General features: G+C 48.8%; 2 protein-coding genes across 14 annotated transcripts in view; one reads left to right on the top strand and one right to left on the bottom strand.

Annotated features, from left to right (window-relative positions):
• Positions 1-989, top strand: part of mtmr3 (myotubularin related protein 3) — a 25,340-nt gene extending 24,351 nt beyond the window's left edge. For all 5 annotated transcript variants that reach the window (XM_049005419.1, XM_049005423.1, XM_049005421.1 and 2 more), the window contains one exon: positions 457-989. In XM_049005419.1, the coding sequence (XP_048861376.1) occupies positions 457-610 (154 nt within the window). In that variant the 3' untranslated portion in view covers positions 611-989. The remainder of the gene's footprint in view (positions 1-456) is intronic.
• A 1,532-nt stretch (positions 990-2,521) lies between these two features.
• Positions 2,522-19,282, bottom strand: part of LOC125728367 (citron Rho-interacting kinase) — a 57,524-nt gene continuing 40,763 nt past the window's right edge. For 4 of the 9 annotated variants that reach the window (XM_049005382.1, XM_049005366.1, XM_049005358.1 and 1 more), the window contains 19 exons: positions 19,071-19,247; positions 18,449-18,472; positions 17,106-17,243; positions 16,580-16,763; positions 16,156-16,244; positions 15,585-15,689; positions 13,722-13,891; positions 11,058-11,138; positions 8,654-8,789; positions 8,337-8,476; positions 7,890-7,982; positions 7,551-7,659; positions 7,247-7,375; positions 5,654-5,734; positions 5,147-5,225; positions 4,858-5,031; positions 4,251-4,548; positions 4,113-4,167; positions 2,522-3,923 (listed from right to left, as the gene is read on the bottom strand). In XM_049005382.1, the coding sequence (XP_048861339.1) occupies positions 4,144-4,167; positions 4,251-4,548; positions 4,858-5,031; positions 5,147-5,225; positions 5,654-5,734; positions 7,247-7,375; positions 7,551-7,659; positions 7,890-7,982; positions 8,337-8,476; positions 8,654-8,789; positions 11,058-11,138; positions 13,722-13,891; positions 15,585-15,689; positions 16,156-16,244; positions 16,580-16,763; positions 17,106-17,243; positions 18,449-18,472; positions 19,071-19,247 (2,231 nt within the window). In that variant the 3' untranslated portion in view covers positions 2,522-3,923; positions 4,113-4,143. Of the gene's footprint in view, positions 3,924-4,085; positions 4,168-4,250; positions 4,549-4,857; positions 5,032-5,146; positions 5,226-5,653; positions 5,735-7,246; positions 7,376-7,550; positions 7,660-7,889; positions 7,983-8,336; positions 8,477-8,653; positions 8,790-11,057; positions 11,139-13,721; positions 13,892-15,584; positions 15,690-16,155; positions 16,245-16,579; positions 16,764-17,105; positions 17,244-18,448; positions 18,473-19,070; positions 19,248-19,282 lie in introns of all 9 variants that reach the window. The other 5 variants (XR_007389050.1, XM_049005378.1, XM_049005388.1 and 2 more) reach the window with 5 other exon arrangements.

Raw genomic sequence — 19,282 nt, 5'->3', positions numbered from 1 at the left:
AGGCGCTCAGTCCTTCTTGGAGGCTAACACTCATTCATGTTGGCATGGAGTTATCTTAGAGACACGTCTTTGGGCTGTGGGAGGTAGCCTACACGAGAGAGAAATTTCCTCCTAAGTATGAAGTTTTTTTTCTTTTAAACTGCACAGCAGTGAGCATGCGCAGAGCTGAGGCCATGGTTTTGTGCTTTGCTCATTTGGTCCCAGTGTTTCTTTTTTTATATGATGCTCTTTGCTCCCCCCTTACAAAACGTATAAATGGACTTCAAAGCCCTTTGTATTTTTGCCCTTTTCACTCAGTTCCTTAGGGATTTTTAGGAATATATGAACACTGAACATGGAATTGCATAAACCTGACCTAAATAAACAGTCCAAAGACCTGACCTTCCTTTTTTGTGGTTAGAAACAGCTCATCATGGAATGTCCGTGATTGACACCTGGCTCTCTCACCCTCTACAGGAACTGTGGGAATGTGTTTTGTGCTACCTGCTGCAACCAGAAGATGCCAGTGCCGAGCCAGCAGCTGTTTGAGCCGAGCCGCGTCTGCAAGGCCTGCTATGGCAACCTGCAGCTCCTGGAGCTGGAAAAGCCCATCACTGCAAGCTCTAATTAATGGACTCCACCCTCCACCCAGCACCCTGGAGGAGCCGGGAAGGGCAGGATGACGAAGGGGGCGGAGCCTGGCCGAGTATGCATTGCTTGCAGGAGGAGCCGAGGGGGGAAGACCCTCCTGTGCCCATGGAGCCATGGAGTGTGTGCGTGTATGTGCATCAGACTCTTCCCGTGTGCTGGACCGTGTCATGTGATGCACTGAGATGCTGCGTGTTTATCCAGTGCTGCTGGAGGGGGGGGGGGGGCACCGTGATGGGTGAAGCACTTTGAGTAGCTAATGCGGCCTTGGCTGCTTGGGGCTGCGTGTGAAATGAAATGCAGAGATCTGTGGGGTTGTCGCTCGAAGAGAGTTGCCGGGGGGTATGTGTATTAAAAGCAAGTGCTGTTGGGGGGGGGGGGGGGTGTAAGGAAAAAGTACTGTCTGGGGGGGGGGGGGGTTATATAGAGTTCTCTCTGGTCTTACCTTCATTTGAGTTTTTTTCCCCTTTAATGATCCATTAGGAACTCGTATCCTGGCCTTTTTTTCCCTTCGCCATCTCTAAGGGTTTTGATCATGTTGTGGGTGGGGCTCTTGGTGGGCGGGGGCTCTCAGTGGGCGGGGCTCTCAGGGCTGTTCTGAGTGTTATAGTGCTGATTTTACAGTCCTGCCTTGAGCCGTGGCTTGAATGCCATTGTTGGTGAAATGAGGAGGTGGCGACCACAGACTGGCCCCTCCAGAATGCTTTGTGGTCTTTTTAAGTTAGCAAGTGGAAGTTGCTTGTGGGAAATAGGGGGGGGTTGGGGTGACAATACTATAAACACATGTTCTCTGGGAGTCCATGAAAGCTAAGGATCTGGTTCTCCCTCATTATTCCTCTTCATCCTCCCTAAAATGTCAGCTCTAGTCACTTTGGACACCAGTGGCTGTAGGTGTCAGTGTTCTTCATCAGTGCTGTGACCGTCAGCTGTCAGAAGCCCCCACAGAGGGGAGGCGTCAGGCACGTGAGGTTAACTTGGGTGCGGCGGGTCAGCTTTTGGGCCATGGAACCTGCTCACTGCTTCCATGCCACTGGACCCAGTTGGCTCTGGGGTGACCGAGTGTCAGTGATCTGCAGGCGCTGTTGGCTAGCTCAGGCCAGCAGTGTCTTGAGCAGCACCCACCTTACAGGGCGTACAGCAGAGAAGATACTGACAAAGACTATGAATATGAATAGCCATTTAATGATCTCTCTCTCTCGATTTTGTAAAATAATTGAATGGATGAAATGATATGTACATATAAAGAATTTAAGAAAGTTATATCTGTAATCAGAGGCACAAGCTTTTACGCACCAAAAAGTGTGAGGGAGTGGATAGAGGATGGTAGCCTGGAGCTGGCTGACCTTTGCAGGCCATTACGCTGAGATAACACCTGGTCTTTCTTATTTATTGAGTTTTTTAAGGGTTTGTCATCTTTACAAAATTGCTGCAGGATAATCATGAATACTGGGGTGTGGGGACAGCCCCCGTCAAACACCCTCTAAGGAAAGTACCTCCACTCTACCTGCTGTTTCATCATTTTCAGCTTTGTCATTCACAGGCAGGAATATCTTCTATTTTTGGACATTAAGTAAGTATCCTTCAGACATTGTTTAAAATCACCTTTTGTGTGTAACATCAGGGCCCAGCACTGTGGGTTGTGTGCTTTTCCCTCTGGATGAGCTTGCCTGACTGCAGGGCAAACAGCGCCCTCTGCTGGGGATGTGGTAATTTGCTTGGTTGTGTGCAGCAGAAGGGGCATGGGGGGGGGGGACTTATTGTGTTCTGTAGCAATTCCATGCTTTCGCCTCTTGCCTGAGCGTTTACGTGGAGGACAGGATCAGCATGGTCTCAGGGTTCTGGTTTGTGACTCGGAATCCGGTTTCTGTGTCTGTGAGTTGTCACCCTACTCCTCTCTTCCAGGCTGTGAAATGTTCTCTGAATCAATTTACTTTGAGTTTTTTTTTTTTTTTGCACAAATTTAGAAAGTAGTCACTGCCACTAAACTACATCTAATAAAATTACACTGAGTTTGACAGTATTATGATTGAGAAAGGCTGCTGGCTTTACTGAGGCGTGTGCCTGTCTGTGCGTGCGCGTGTCTGCGTGCGCGTGTCTGTCTGCGTGCGCGTGTCTGTCTATGTGCGCATGTCTGTCTGACTGACTGAGATTGAGGGAGAGTTTCTGTGAGAGGTGCTCTAGAGTGACTGCTGAGCTCTTTGCTATGCTTGGCTGCTCTTGGTTCCTATTATCTGCTGTTAGTTGGTTAATCTTTCTCCCTTTCGCCGCCCCCCCCATTTTCTCGGAGAGCTGCCACAGCCTGTGCGTGCCTGGCCAGCTCTCTGCAGGATGACAGGGCCGATCCACCGTCAAGCAAAAAGGGCTGATTGGGTCTGTGGTAGGGGGCAGAGTCCAGTGCCAAGCTGTCATCACATGGGTCTTGTACACTGCGATCATCTGTGTGCTTCGGGGGATCATCCCACTTTTGTTTTTGCCCCTCCTCCCCCCTTTAGTTCCCACGTGCCCCCTCCTCCTGTTCTTGGTTTGTAATGACCTCATAGCTGTACATAGCTGTTTCCTGTAACATCATCAATATCATCAACAAAAGTGCTCCTTTGCTCAGTTTGAATATTTTGTGTTGGATTTACATTTGTCGAGCATTACATTTGTTGTAGAGTTAAAGGAAACCAATAAAGTTTGGCATCTGCCCTGCACATGCTGGCCTGTGTGTGGTGTGCAGGTTTGGGCTGTGGGCTTGCAGACACTGGCCTCGTCGATTTTCCCATTGAACGAGTGGGTCATGCAGAACCTGAGCACATTCATCTTATGTTCCATTGCCTCAGAAATGCTTCTGGCATCAGTCTCTGTGTTTAAGTCTCCTGAGTGAATTTGGAAAAGCCACACATTACAGAAGCCGATTATTCAGGGGTACTTCAATATTTAATCCACTTGTACATTTATTGTAAAAAATATCAAGGTGAGATGAGTCTGAAGGTGCCTTGTTAAACAGCAGTATGTATAGTCACCGAGACCAGAAGCAGGTGCCAGGAGAGAGGAGAGGAGAGGGGAGGGTAGAGGAGGTGCAGGCAGGGCCTGAGGGCCATCCATGCGGCACAGAGGGATATGCAGTGACTTTTTAACACTTTGATTTTCAGCTGTGGCCACTTTGCACCATAGGAAGCGAGTTACACCCTGAGCACTGCAGAAGAGCGTCAGTGACGGCAGACGGGACAGGACCGCAGGCGGCAGGCTGAAGCGGGTCGGCGCTCTCTCCTGTGCCGATAGTCTCTCTCACGTTTACGCTGGATTTGCCTTCTCTTTGCAAAAAAAAAAAAAATTTGATTATTTACACATGGTGTGGAAACGAGTTCTTATAAGTTCACTGCGATGTTGAATAATTACTAGCATCACTATATGCAAACAGGCCGGAAGGAGTAAAGGAGTGGTCTGCAGATGAAGCACGGTTGAACCGTGATGACCTGTGGTGATCATGACATGCGACGTGCCTGTCCGTGCGCCTGCCTGCTCCCGGCCGCTTCAGACGGACGACTGATCCCAGACCTGTGGAGGAGAAGACGCCACAGGACTTGACACTTGTGCCACGGCAGCTGGGCAGCAGCTCGTGGCACCTTTGGTCAGCTCACCTTGTTGACAGGCGTGAGTGGCGTGCGCACCGAGCCCGTGTGGAGGCGGGTCCTCTCGTCAAAGCCCCGCCCTGGCGACCGCTCCCGCCGGCTGTCCAGCACACGGCCCGGCGATTTCTCCCGCTCCAGCGGCCTCGCTGGTGACTTGTCACGCCGGAACTCGGTGCGACCTTCGCGGTAGCGGTGCGGCGTGCTGGGTTCGCGATGCAGGCCGGCGCTGTCTACAGACATGGGCCCTGACGCCAGCCGCTTGGAGATGTGCTCATTGTAGGAAGGGGGGCCCCTCTTGTTTGGACTGCTAGGGACACAACATGGGACCAGTGAACCGGGGTAGGCAGCCCTGATCCCAGAGTGCCGGTATCCAGGTTTTCTGTGCTACCTGACGAGTTACTATCTGCCTGAGATCAGGTGTGCATCATCAGAGAATCTGCTAGACACTGACATTCCAGGATCAGGATTGCTCACCTATTGGATATACAAATTAGTTCTCATTCATTTTAAAAGGACCACTGGGGGGCAGTATTACACCAAACCTGTCCCCCACATGGACAGATTTCAAACGGCCTAACACAAAACCCCCCCCCTTAAGATCATTATTAATACTCACCTGCGGCTGGAGCTGCTCCGCTGCAGTTCCCTGGACTCACGCACCAGGCTACCCTTGCAGCATATGACCCGCAGCTTGTTCTGGTAGGAGGAAGCCAGGTAGATGGCCCCCGAGGAGATGGCCGGGCCCAGGTAGCGAGGGTTGGGGACATCCAGGTGCACGTGGGCCAGTGGGCTGAAGCACATGCACACACACGGGGGTCACATGGAGAACGGGAAGGAGCCTAACGATGGTCAAACATGCAGGGGTTATGGTCATCATGTGGTATAATCCCAGCGTGGGACCTCACCCAACACCATTGTGTCCCTGCACCTCGAAGACATCCAAGGAGTTGAAGTAGGTCACAAAAAGATAAGGCTCCCTGAAGGCTGGGCAGAGGGACACACCCAGGTTACTCTTAAATGAGCAGCTCCTGGAAGAGCACGCAGGCGCATGTGGGTGGTCTAGGGTGACCACCTACTCCATGTCAGGGGGACACTGAGCTAGGACATGCTTTGTAAGCTACCATTTCAATCAACAGGACCTGGATTTCACTTAAACACTGAGTTCTTGTTGTGTGCTGATTGGTCAGCCTCCTATAATCATACATGTGTCACTAATGTTAATGTGAAACAGCTGGATGGGTCTTTCAGTCAAGGAAACAAACCAGTCAAAGCGCAAGAAGAACTGAAATATGCAACTAAGTACATGAGCCTTTCAGTTTAAAAGCAGTCTGTGAAACCTGAAATAGCCGACAGTGTCCCCCCCCCCGACATGGATCAGGTGGGCACCCTAGGGGCTGCTTTTCATCGCTCACCGAAAGCCTGGGGCAGTCGGCTCCACTTCATGTCTTCTGAGCGGCTTCGCCGGCCAATGGCATCGACAAATGTGCCAAACTCTGGAGCGAGAAGGAGAAGAGCCTGAGCATCGTGCTGAGCAAGGGCTCGGTGTGAGCGCCCTTCAGGGCTGGGTAAGCCCTGCCTGCTGTCCGCACTCATTCATTCTCATTCTACATTCACATATAATGTTTGTTCAAAGCCACATATAACTGAAGCCCCCTTGCCCATCAGTCAGTGTCCCTGGAGCAACTGGGGTTAAGGGTCCTGCTCAAGGGGTCAACTACGACTTTCCAGTAACAGAAAGCCAAACCTACATAGCTACATACACAGGACCCAGAACTGAAGAACTGTTGCTACTGGCCAACTGGGTTGGTTCAATAGAAATGCGGCCTGACATGCAGTTCTTCTTAGTAGCCAGTAGACTAGTGTTCACTGTGTTGTACTCACCCATCTTCTAAATTACTGACATCAGACGAGTGGACAAGCGTAATTTCCAGCCCGAATGTACATGGCATGGATTTAGCTTGGCTTAGTATTACATTTTTAACAATCGTTTTCACACTTGTCTCAATTCCATGTCTGCTTTACCAAAACTCTTCACACAGTCTGCACCCGAGCACGTCAGTTATGCTTTGGTGAAAAATGCACCTCTAGCAGCAGAATATTTCATACTTCATCCAAAACTGATTCCTGCTGCCATGACTACAGCATATGCTCTCCGCCATCAGACTGCTGTGTCACTCGCTGTACAATCAACTAAAGAACATAAACAAACTGAAACTTCACAAAATACGTTTGTTTCCTCTGTTCTTGCATTTCAAATGAAAACATATAAAACGTAATAATGGAAAAATCTCTTCAGCGGCTACATCAAATTTTCCTGCACATTTCAATGCAAATATGATCATTTTGTATTGATGGAAACTAAGCTGCAAACTAAAAAACAATAAACCTTTACTGAAATCAGAATAATCTCTGATTTGAAAGGTATGTATAGTTGCATTTGTGGAAATGCAGCATGTTTTCGTCTACAATGATCTAAATTTTGTCAGGTTTACCATTAACAAAGTGAACTGTTTTGAACAGAGTAAACGTTTGAAAAATTTTCAAAAATGTTGCTGGTGTTGAACATCGATAGACGGGTATTCATGGATTTTGGAAGAAGTGGTGACTGTATTTTTCATCAAAGCAATACAAAAGGATATGAAGTTTAGTTCACATAGCCTGGCACTGAGACAAGCATGAAAAAAATGTAAAAAACTGTAAAAGACCAAGTGTTACATAATGTAGGTAGAATGACAGTGGTTATTCTGCGGAGAGACATGATTGGTTGTGTCAGAAAGCTGCCCGACTGGTGCAGTGAATGGCAAGATATCGCAGTGAGGACCGGAGACAGACACAGGCAAGAGTACGTCAGCTCTCCTGGTATATCCACAGAATGCAGACGTTCAGCTGTCATTGGAAAGCTGCTTCCATGCAGCCAGACAAAGCCCAGTGCAGCTTATTTCTGGAATTCTGGCTGCAGCTTCATATCAGCTCCAGCTGAAGCGACAGCAAAACTGGAATCTGACCGTGGAAACAGAGAAGATACTCCTCCTTCTGTGGACTGCTGCTGATCTGCATGATGGACACAGGGAAGCTGTGCGAGGCAGCCGCAATGACCGCTGAGCTCAGGGATGAGTCGTTCTTGTCCAGGAACTCTGTCAGCGAGAGGGGCATGCAGTCACAAATCACCGGCCAAACACTCGCTCTCTGCACTGTCTCTGCACCATACAGCTACTTCGTTTTGACTATACAATGGTTGCTGATAGTGATACCACTGAGGACCACCAACTGAATGACTGGTTAGGGTCTGCACCAATCAGGAGGCAGTACCTTCTAGCACGTATTGCTTCATCTCAATCTCATAGAACTTGTTGGTCCCAATAATGATGCTGTAGGTGGTGAAGTGAATACAGCTGCATGGCTCCAAGGTCTCAATCTCCTGAGAATGAGAAGGACAGCAGGGGACATGTGGCTGAAGTCAGCAGGTACCCAGGGAGCCGACAGATGTGGATGCGAAGCCTCAACATCTGCAGGTCCCCGTGACTGGTGTAGTAAATGGGACTATTGGGGGTGGTGGGCATGTCACTTCCCACAGAGAACTGGTGCTGCCTGTACTTCAGCTGGCTGGCCCTGGCCTTCACAGAGCACAAGTCTGCGGTTTCTGCTCACCTTCCGGATACAGAATTTGCTGAGGCTGTCGTTGTAGCGCAGGATGATGATCTTGTTGGGCATCGCGGCACAAATGCACGACCCATTATCAATCTACGAGTGGGAGGCGGCAACAAGGTGTGATGAGACAGGGCAGATGGTGGGATTAGCGCGAGGCATCGATAATCGTCTGGCTCAACACAACAGGAAACAATAATCCAAGAAAAGCCAGGAAAACTGGGTAGCGATACGACATTTCATTACTAGTACTAGTATACATTGGATAGCGTGACGCAGAATATTTAATAATAACTATAATAATACAAAAAAAAAATAAAGGTTACAACCAGAAAAAATAAGTGATGCAATTTTTCAAATACTGAAATGCACTCTTGGGTATGACTGGGTGTAAGAGAATGTACCGGAAAATGACGAAATGGCAAATATTTCTGCAAGTAGACAGCCTACCCTGCCCGCAGCAAAAAGATGGCAGCCTTTGACAGTTTCAAATATGTATGGGGCAAGATCGGACTGGCCCGGAAGATGAGACTGCGACAACGTCTGCTTTAGCCTCTTGATTTCCAGTAGACACAGCGCCCTCTCACTTCCTGGAGGTGAAGCACAGGTGAGATGTGCCTTGGTCATATTTTACCTTCGGCCAGTGACTTGGAAACAGGTTAACTGGAATAAATTCCATAGTATCATACATTTAAACCAAGGATTTTAAACATGAGGTCTGCAGGAAGCGTGTCTATGTTTCATGCAGTCATTAGTACCACACTGACCTGTGATCATCAACAGCCTATCGTGCTCTTTCAGGATGTGGATCTGAAAGACAGAGCCCAGGCCTGGGATGTGGACCAGAGAGTTCTTGATGATGTTCAGGGCATACAGACCTTCCTCAGAGCCGACTAGCACCACCTGTGGTGGAGGAAGAGGGGACAGGTGAAGAGACAGGAAGGGAGTGTCAAGACTAGGGCTGTGCAGAAATATCATTTTTTTTTATTAATTGTTTATTAAAAAATTGTCCAATTCAATATTCATCTGTAAGATCCACAGAGTATTTTTTAGAGTTTTATAGGGTGATTTCTGCAGTAGTTAAACATAAGGTTGTACCACACCGGACTGCAACGCAGATTTCGGTGCCACTCAAGATGTCTGGAGCCCATTGCCGAAGCTGTAGGCAACCCAGGACAGGGCTTCTTATATTATTATGATGTTAAAATTATTTTAAAATGATGTAAACAGAAAATGTTTTCAGGAAAGATGTTTTCAATAAAAGTTTGCCCAATTACAGATATTTATGGCTTATAGGTACTTTATATGGCATTTCATATCTCACTCCTATCAAACTGATATTGATTCGCAATCAAATCAAATCCAACTGAATCACATTGAATCAGGGCATCTGTGCCAATAGCCAACCATAGTCAATATCACATTACAGAAAACTTCTCTCAGCAATAAGCCTGTTTTATTTTCTTGTAACATTTAGGTAACATGGGGCGGCATGGTGGTGCAGTGGTTAGCACTGTTGCCTCACACCTCTGGGACCCGGGTTCGAGTCTCCGCCTGGGTCACATGTGTGTGGAGTTTGCATGTTCTCCCCATGTCGTCGTGGGGTTTCCTCCGGGTACTCCGGTTTCCCCCCACAGTCCAAAAACATGCTGAGGCTAATTGGAGTCGCTAAATTGCCCATAGGTGTGCATGTGTGAGTGACTGGTGTGTGAGTGTGCCCTGCGATGGGCTGGCCCCCCATCCTGGGTTGTTCCCTGCCTCGTGCCCATTGCTTCCGGGATAGGCTCCGGACCCCCCGCGACCCAATAGGATAAGCGGTTTGGAAAATGGATGGATGGATTTAGGTAACATACAGCACTGGACCCCAGACGGTCCAAAACCAGACGGTTAGCTTACTTGAACGTGTCATACACCAGTACCCGGGTCATGTGACACACATCTGCCTGAAACTCCGCCAGCTAGCAGGTGAACCCCCGGCTCCAGAAGCAGGCAACCCAGGAGTTACATGATGCAGACACTGGTTCTTCTGAACCAAGCCTATGCTGCTTGGTTATATTATGATAGTCCCAGGCGGACCTGTGCAGCACTGCACTGCCGAGCTTGTTCATCACAGATGCGGACGCAGGGATTGCGATACTGAGCCCAAGGTCAGCGTTACCGCTTCGTGTCTGTAGAAGCTGTACAGTACCAGCGTGACGTGAGACTATGCAGGCTGCATCAAGCCAGAGGATCCTTGGCACGCCAGGGATAGTCAGTTATGAATCTGGTCATGTTTTCCTCTGGCAGGGATGCAGGACTCACAGAATCCCACATGACAGCCACCATTATAAAACAAAACAAATGGTCTTCATTTTGTCCTGCTCTGGTTAATTAGCCATCTGCGAAACAGCACACTGATTAATGCAGAAATCACACACCTGTGCGTGTCCTCGTTATGCTAATGAAAAAGCAGACCTCACATGCTCACAATCCACCCTGACCTGGAGCAATTAACCCAGATGTAACTGCTAGGCTGTTGCCATGTGAACAGCCTGCAGCTGAAACGTGTCTTTTTGTTACCATTTCATACACTGGTCCTAATTTCATACCACAGATAACAAACAAGCTGCCAGATTCTGCATTGTGCATATTAGTTTTTCCTTTTCAAGCTCTAAATGCAAACAAGCCTGAGTGTTTACACAAAAGTCCAGGGCTGCCGACTCTCACACATCTGGAGTGACACTCACGCTTTCAGACTTTCACACTCATGCAAGAAATCTTACGGCAAATCTATATAATTCCATTGTAAACCTAAAATCAGCTACATCATAAGTGTTGGGGTACACTGCAAACCCTACAGACTGTTTACAGAGTAATAAAACTGATAATTATATGTAAATGTGTGTGCAGAGTGAAGTGCTGGTGGCAGAATGATGTTCAGATGGTGATGCTGAAGGAGAATCCGGCCAAAGGTGACAGGCCCAGCAGCAGTGTGCTCTGCCCCCCCCCACCCCCACCCCCCAGTTGCCAGTGTTCTGGTGGCTGTTCCTACTGCCACTGTGTCTGTGCTGCTGTTCAGATGGCATCCCTAGCTGCGGTGAGCCAGGTCACGCACGTCAATCTGCACGTCAATCTGCACGTCAATCTGCACGTCAATCTGCACGTCAATCTACATCAGAGCCGAGAACACACCTGGTCAGTGAGTGGCAGGGTGCAGTTGATATCCAGTCGATCGTCTCCCTCTAGCTTCAGCAGAGAGTTGCCCAGGAGCTTCTATAAATGATGTTCAAAAAGAAAGAATAATCTTTGTTCTCAAGATTACTAACTGAAAGCTGACAAATTCTGGGTCATGGTGCAACTCTAGAATAACAGGAATAAAACACAGTCAATACCTTAGTTCAACACTTTATTTTACTTTACTATTCAGTTGTACATAAGACTTCTTTACCAAATCCCCAGGATTTAAGCCAACATTCTCCAGTATTTACCAAGCTACCTGCAGCTCTAAACTACAGCATGTATATGATGTGCTGCTTGATGGCCTTGATCAAAACTGGCCCGCGATTCTTCACATCAGACACAAAGCAGACAGGAAGTTACACGGGAAGTCACCTCAACGCAACACTCCCAGAGGAGGCACAGGTCGGTGGAAAGGTGAGACAAACAGATTAGAGGGCTGCATGGGAATGGGGAAAGTGGAAGTACCGCAGATATCTGCGGTAATCTGCAGGAAAGGGGAAAAAGCATATATTTCCATGGTAAAAGTGTGAATGGACATGATCTTTATGGTTTTCTCGCAGGGATGGTAATACCGTGGTAATGGTAATGAAATTCCTTGTATATGCATATTCTCATATCTGCTAGAATAATGATAAGGCCTTTTGTTCTGTTAAATTAGCTGTTCTCACCCCAACACCACCTAGTGGCCATGTCAAGCGAGTAATTTAATAATGAATAATGAAGGGACGTGGATGTGGGACGTGGGACATGGGACGTGGACTTTGGACGTGGGACGTGGGACGTGGTGGGGATGCTTTTGGTGCATGCAGGGACGGGTGAGGACAGAGTTGGTGCACATGGGGATTGGTGAGGACGGAGTTGGTGTATGTGGGGATTGGTGAGGACGGAGTTGGTGTATGTGGGGATTGGTGAGGACAGAGTTGGTGCACATGGGGATTGGTGAGGACGGAGTTGGTGTATGTGAGGATTGGTGAGGACAGAGTTGGTGTACATAGGGATTGGTGAGGACGGAGTTGGTGTATGTGAGGATTGGTGAGGACAGAGTTGGTGTACATGAGGATTGGTGAGGACGGAGTTGGTGTATGTGGGGACCGATTTAGTACAAGCAGGGACGGAGTGGGGAAGTTTAGATGTTCGGGGGACGGATGGGGATGGATATTATCCCCATGCAGCTCTCTAAAACAGATGTGGTAGTGAACATGAGATATGTGTGACAGTGCTGTGGTAGCCATGACGATTAACAGACGACAGACAAGTGCATGGAAGTGTGATCTGGCACCATCACTGTGTGCCTGCCGTCTGTGTGTGTGTGCTCGTGTGTGTGTGTGTGTGTGTGCTCGTGTGTGTGTGTGCTCGTGTGTGTGAGCTAACTCTGGCAGATAACCTTAGCTAGAGGAACATTATGAAGTGCTAATTTTAATTTTAAGTGTACACATCATTCACAGAGGTATGTATTGCAAGCAAAATCCTCAGTAAAAGAATTTTCTTCAAAAACATTTAAAGTTCAGCTCTGCTATTGAAGTGCCAGTGATGCTGGCGTGCATGCTGATGTGAGCCCCAAAGGTCTGAGAGGTTTCACACTGCCTATGGATTCTGCACCTGCTCATAGGGGGTCAGGTGTCAGTCACCTGCCGCTGGGCTCACAGGGATGGGTGTCACCTGCATGTGGGTGTGTGACGCCGGGAGCAGGCGGTCCAGGGGGCAAGCTGCCGTTTACCTGGACCAGTGGAGAGAGAACCTTCTGTCTTTGGGAAAAGGTGGCCTAAACAGAGACCACGGGCCAATGGGACGAAAGGGCACAGCACAGCCAGTGCGCAGCCACAGCACAACAAGCACGGTCAGGTGACACACGAGAGGGGAGTGGAAACGGAGAGAGAGGCAGGGAGGAAACAGAGAGACAAAGACAGGAAGTGACAGCGACATCAGCAGGTTACTAAATCTTTCACCGGATCGTCAGTCAGGCACAGAACTGCCTGATGTACAAAAGCTTTTAAATATGTTCCAGTACCTGGGGGCTAGGGGTGTAAAAAATGATAATTACTTTAAAAGATACAAAATTGACTTGGCATCTTAAGTCTTATTGATTTATTTTGTATAGGTGACAAACAGCTGGCCTTGGTTAATCCAATCGCTTTAGTTGCATGGAGAAAGTTGGCTGCATTCTTACATTACCTACATAAGAGGAAACTTAGCTGCAGGAGGTACAGTTATTCCTGTGTCTGAGAGTGAACAAGGGCCACTTGGACCTGGATTAGCGGAAGTAACTCTCATGATAACAAAAGCACAGTTACTGAGCAGCCAACAGCAGCACGGTGTGGATACTGACAGCATTCACCAAACTGCATGCCAAGTGATGCATATTCCTATGTGAATATGGGCCGTTTTCCCGTGTGAACCACATCGGGGGCTCACACTATAAGCTGGAAAGGCCTTGGTAAATAATGACTAGATGTAAATTTCCAAACATTTAGCAAATAGCCAAAAGCTAAAAAACACTCTGGGGGACTAAGTAGCAGAGGCTAACAGCAAAGCTATCAGCAAAGGGCACGAGTAAAGATAAAGAGGAATCAGAAGGTGACAGGCCTTCAGAGCAGCGATTTGTCCGGCGATACTCACAGCATCGGCCTCTGCCTTCTCCCTAAAGCCACGTCCGCCAGCAGCCACCGACTCCAGAACCGCCACCCAGCGCTGCTTGTCAGGGAAGCTGGGTGCCATGAAGTACAGCACCTGGCCTGGCCAGCAGGGGGCGTGGGGACGGGACTCCAGCTTCAACACGTAGGGGACATCTGTGGCCACCAAGCAGGAGGGGAAGGAGCACATGACCTTCATGCAGGTATGTAGCTATTGGTGGACCTGGGGAGGCCTAGGCCTGCCCAATCAAATAGCTGCTGTTTTTGTATCAGATCTGCTATCATTAGGTGCTGTCATTAGAGGAGCTGACTCAACCGCGGATGTGTCGCACATGTGCCAGCATCAAAGGCCAAATGCAAAGACCCATATACGTCCAGTTGAAGTGAGGGGCTTTGACAGTGTCACTACAGGCAATTAAAGGAAATCAGCCAATTTATAGAAATGTACGCTAATACAAGAGATGGGCCTTAACTTTCTATGAGTGATAATAGTGCAGGTTTGGCAGAGGGTTTAAAGTCCATTATTAATTTAAACTTTAATAGCTTAATACGGTTCACTCAAATTGGCAGCACATGTGCAACTTACATCCTCGGAGGTAGTTCCTCGGAGGGAATTCCGGAACACATATTAGTCCCTGGGTGTTTCTCAATACCAAGAATGCAAATATTGTGCTTGTAGTCTTGGCAAGACCGAATATGGGGCACAAGGCATCATAGGATTTGTCTCATTTGGTGAGGATGCAACTAATCCATTCTTGATATATGGGGCGGTGCAAGAATGGCCGGGAATTTTTACCATTCTCTGTACTTCTGTTCTTAGCATTGGAACAGGTCATTGGCAATGGAAGATGACATAAAACAGGTTCATGAGAACACAAGTACGGCCAAGTACGCATGTTGAGAAACACCCCCTCCTTTTCAGCCGAACGTAAATTACTGGGGTGGGGCTGACAGCAACAACTTGCTGATTGGCTGGCCACAAGAACCGGGCTAACTTGGACAGAATTTGTGTATCAATTACCTTGAATAAAATAATAAATACCTTTTCGCTTGCGTCTCTATATTTCTATATTTGATCAATATCCAATATATATATTTGTGTGTAATATCAGTGCTAGTGGTGAAACTTGTCAGCACAAACTGGAATAAGATTACATATTTTTTTTGTATCCTGCGGAAAGATCGATCTGCTGGTCAGATTTAATAGGAATAAAGAACTTGTCCCAGTTCAGACATGTAAAATATGAATAAAAGGTGTCCAGTTTTGATCGCGATCCATCCCCCCAATAAACATATGACTAACACAATGACTTGTTCATCCCCCATTGTTTTGAGGTGACGGTTATCCACCCATCCATCCATTTTCCAAATCGCTTATCCTACTGGGTCGTGGGGGGTCCGGAGCCTATCCCGGAAGCAATGGGCACGAGGCAGGAAACAACCCAGGATGGGGGGACAGTCCATCGCAGGGCACACTCACACACCATTCACTCACAGGGTGGCAGTAATGAAATTGTGAATGAAATCACATGTGAAGTTTAACCTACAAGCTTCTTTCATCTAGAATATCTAGCAGGGAGAAATTTCACAAAGTAACTTATTGCAAAGGTGGCATCCTATGACAATATCATGCTTGAATTCACTGAGCTCTTCAGAACAACCCATTCTTTCACAAATGTTTGTAAACCTGCATGTCTAGATACTTATTTTTTCACTTGTGGCAGTGGGTCTGAATGAAACACCTGACCCAAATTTTTTATCCATATAGTCTATATTTCATTCATTAACTATAGGCAGAGATACTTGATGAGAAAGTTAGGGATGATTAAGGGCGGCTGTCAGCTTGTACCTGACTTGGTGGTGTGGATGAGCTCGGATGTGCCCACGGCTCCATGCACGGTCAGCTCGCCATCTGACGGACACAGGTCAAGCTCCTCCTGTGGCTTCACCGAGTCTGAGGCACACACGGGGGTACGGTCATACACGGGGGTACGGTCACATGGGGGTAGGGTCACATGGGGGTAGGGTCACATGGGGGTACGGTCACATGAGGGTACGGTCACATGGGGGTAGGGTCACATGGGGGTACGGTCACACGGGGGTACGGTCACACGGGGGTACGGTCACACGGGGGTACGGTCACACAGGGGTAGGGTCACACACGAGGGTACGGTCACACGGGGGTAGGGTCACACACGAGGGTACGGTCACACGGATGGCATAGAGGACAGCCCTATTTACCCTTAAGTTACTTAACTGAAAGGGTACACATTAAAAACATATAAAAATTAAACAGATACAAGCATAATCTTTCAAGATTATTCTGAACAAAAAATAAGGGAATGACTGTTCTAAGGATAAATGATTAGTGATGAAGGAGCACAGAAGCATCCCAGTGTGCCCTGCACGGGGTTCTGAACCTTCTCGGGGCTCGATCTCGTAGACGAGCACTTTGGTCCCATCCAGCACCACGTACTTCCTCTCCCAGACAGGACCCCTCTTCCCGTTCCTGTGCGACACACACACAGCTGCCGTGAGAACAGCAAGGGCCCCGCAGGAGGTGTCAACAAGGGGTCAGGTTTCCAGAAACCGCGGGGAGGGAACTCCTGCTACGGCACCATGCTGTTGATGATGACGACTAAATGCGGGTGAGCTTGTGGAATGCAAGGTAGAACTGTTGCAAAACAGACTGAGGTGGCCGCCTAGCACTGAAGCATTTAGCCAAATACCTGGGTGCTAATTAGTTCAATAATGACATTAAGTTACTATTAAGATTAGGAGCCAATGGTAAGGACTACATGCTAAGTGCTAAGTGCTAATGGCTGAAGCACGACCCCAACTCACCTGGGCTGCTTCATCCAGCCCTCCAAACGCACGTGGCCGCCAGCCTCCTTGGCCTGCTGACCGGGCGAGCCGGCCTTGTCGCGGCACAGGCCCTCAGAGAGAAGGTGCGCGGCGTGCTCGGCGGGCGGCCCGCACGTGGCTGGAAGGCAGGGGGAGCATTTTGGATGGCACAAAGCTCGACACTCTACAGCAGGAGAGAAAACACCATTAAACACAGAGGGAGGGGGAATAGAGGGGTCAGCGGTCATGAGATGGTACAATCCAGGGCTGAGAGACAGAGTGGGACTCCAGAGTAGAACATCTTTACAGTCTGACAGAGGGCAACAACTGCAATTTGTGATTTCCAGTGATAACCCGTTATTCATATTATGTTAGTGTCTTACAAAAACATACAGAGAAATGGTGTACTTTTCAGCTGATAGGCGAGTCACCGCTCAGTGCTGGGATAGGTCCCGGGGTGAACCTGCTGCCCTGTGCCGCAGGAAGCAGTAAGGGTGGGCAGCACAGCCGGCGTGGCAGTACGCACCGTTGCACGTGGTGGCCTGCCTGCCGAAGTGCACGGTGTCCAGGCACACGGAGCACTTGGTGGCCCTCATGTTCAGCCCGACGGTGAATCGGTGCGGGCCGCCATGGTGGATCCGCTCCTTCACGCGCCGGCTGTACTCTGCAGGAGAAGGGCGCCATCATCACTCCCAATCCTGCCCGGTGCTCCATACGACCCGGAAGTGACAGGTATCATCTTAAAGAGGAGGGCGGAAGCTGACGTGCTAAAGTTATTGCTCCAGTTAAATTCTTGTAGCTCAAATAAAAACAATATTCCTAATCCTCATACAACTTGCACACCTGTTGCTGGACCCTTCATGAACACAACAGACCTGTTGAAAAAGCCTGCAGGACACAAGCTGAAATGTGCTGGCAAACACCCACTCCCAGGTCGAGCGGTTCTGGTGCCTAAAAAGGGGCCTCATAGTGGGGATTTACCACACAGGCAAATGCACCTGACAATGTCATATGAGGCTGATTATGACCTTTGCGGGAAGTTCTGAAAGCATCTAGTGCAAGGAGAAGCACAGCTCGTGTCATGATGCATGTGTGCAGACAGGCATGGTGAATCAGAGGCATCTCCCGCTGCATTCAGCCTGAGGCAGGAGCCATGGAGTGAGGGGGAGGGGGGGGCATGGCATGCGCAGAGAACATCAAGCAGGCATGTGTGCGGGCCCCCAGAGTGGAATACAGAGAGGAAAGGTGTGCAGCTGTAGAGTGGCTGGCTGCAGGATGCAGGGGCGAGGGGCAGAGGTGCAAGTGAGGATGTGTGGATGGCAAGCAGGTAGCCGGGCAACCAGGTACATTTGTTTCTATGACTTTACTTTACATTTACTTTATAGTAGATAAATCGCCCTATAAATCATGTAAATCATCACTCCCCTCAAATGCTTCACATACAATTCAGAGTCAAATATGTTACAATATATAGTAGTTTGTACTAGGGACAGTTGCACCAAACCTATTCACTGAAGATGATCATAGGTTCATATGATTGAGGTGATGTTTCTGGCCAGGTCTGGACGAATTAGATTCATGTAAGTGTAGGAGCGGCTTGACTAGACATGTGTGGACACGTTTGTGTGCTTGTTCGTCTTATTAGCGAAACACAGTGTCTCATCATTAAGACTGAGGAGAGTGCAGCTGTATGTCAGCCAATTAGCATTTCCATTGATCTGTATGAGGCTAGAGAGCTTTTGGCCCCCCCGGCACAGAAGCTACTTAAACCTGGGCCCGTTGACCCTTCTTTAGCATGGCTTAAGGACAGGAGAAGAGGGAAATGGAGGAGAAGAGATACATCTCACTGCCAGGAGGAGGTGCACTTACTTTCAAAGGTGACCCTCCTCCTCTCTGTGGAGAGCGAGAGAGAAGACAAGAATCCTGAGGCACAGGAACACGGATCAGATGGACGCAGGTCTGATTTTTCAAGGAGGGAGGGCAGAGCACATGCTCATAGAGGCCTCACAGCGAAAAGGCCAAGACTCAGGAACACTGAGCCCACAATGGAGCACTAATCTGCAGTGGGCAGCACCGGAATGGACTAGTGAACCTAGCCGATAGTTGTAACAGAACAACAGGTTATGGCCTGGAGCAGTGTTTCTCAAACCAGTCCTCGGAGACCCCCAGACAGTCTACATTTTTGCTCCCTCCCAATTCGCTGACATCCCCAAGGACTGGTTTGAGAAACAGTGACCTAAAGTTACCACATAAGTTTAGGTAGTGTGGGAATTTTAAGGACTACTGGTTCAGGGCTAACGGCACTTTGATGACGGTCTACAGCACAGTGATGTTTCTGTTGGTCTGCACCATGTTTTATACATCACACAGAGAGCGCAAAGAACCAAATGTCTCCATCTCATGTGGATCGTGCCACAGATGTGGTGGAGGCCCTCAGCACTGATGGTACTGCAGTGTACCTTTTGCAGTCACTGGCTAAGGGAAGACCTACCTTCTGGCGTAGGAGCCTCCTTTCTTCGGCCAGAGTTGGAGGGAGCCAGGCTGCTGGGCTTGGCCTGGTGCTCCGGGGACTTCACTGCGGCTGACAGGACAGTCTGCTGCCGCGTCAAGGCTGGGGTGGTGGGGGTCGGCCCTGGGGCGCTGTGATCCAGGGCCTTGAAGTGGGCCGCTGACACGGGCAGTGAGAGAGTGAATATCTGAGGC

Source organism: Brienomyrus brachyistius, chromosome 2 (assembly GCF_023856365.1).
Source record: "Brienomyrus brachyistius isolate T26 chromosome 2, BBRACH_0.4, whole genome shotgun sequence".
In the NCBI taxonomy this organism is placed as follows: Eukaryota; Metazoa; Chordata; class Actinopteri; order Osteoglossiformes; family Mormyridae; genus Brienomyrus; species Brienomyrus brachyistius.
This window is presented reverse-complemented; position numbering and strand designations above follow the sequence as displayed.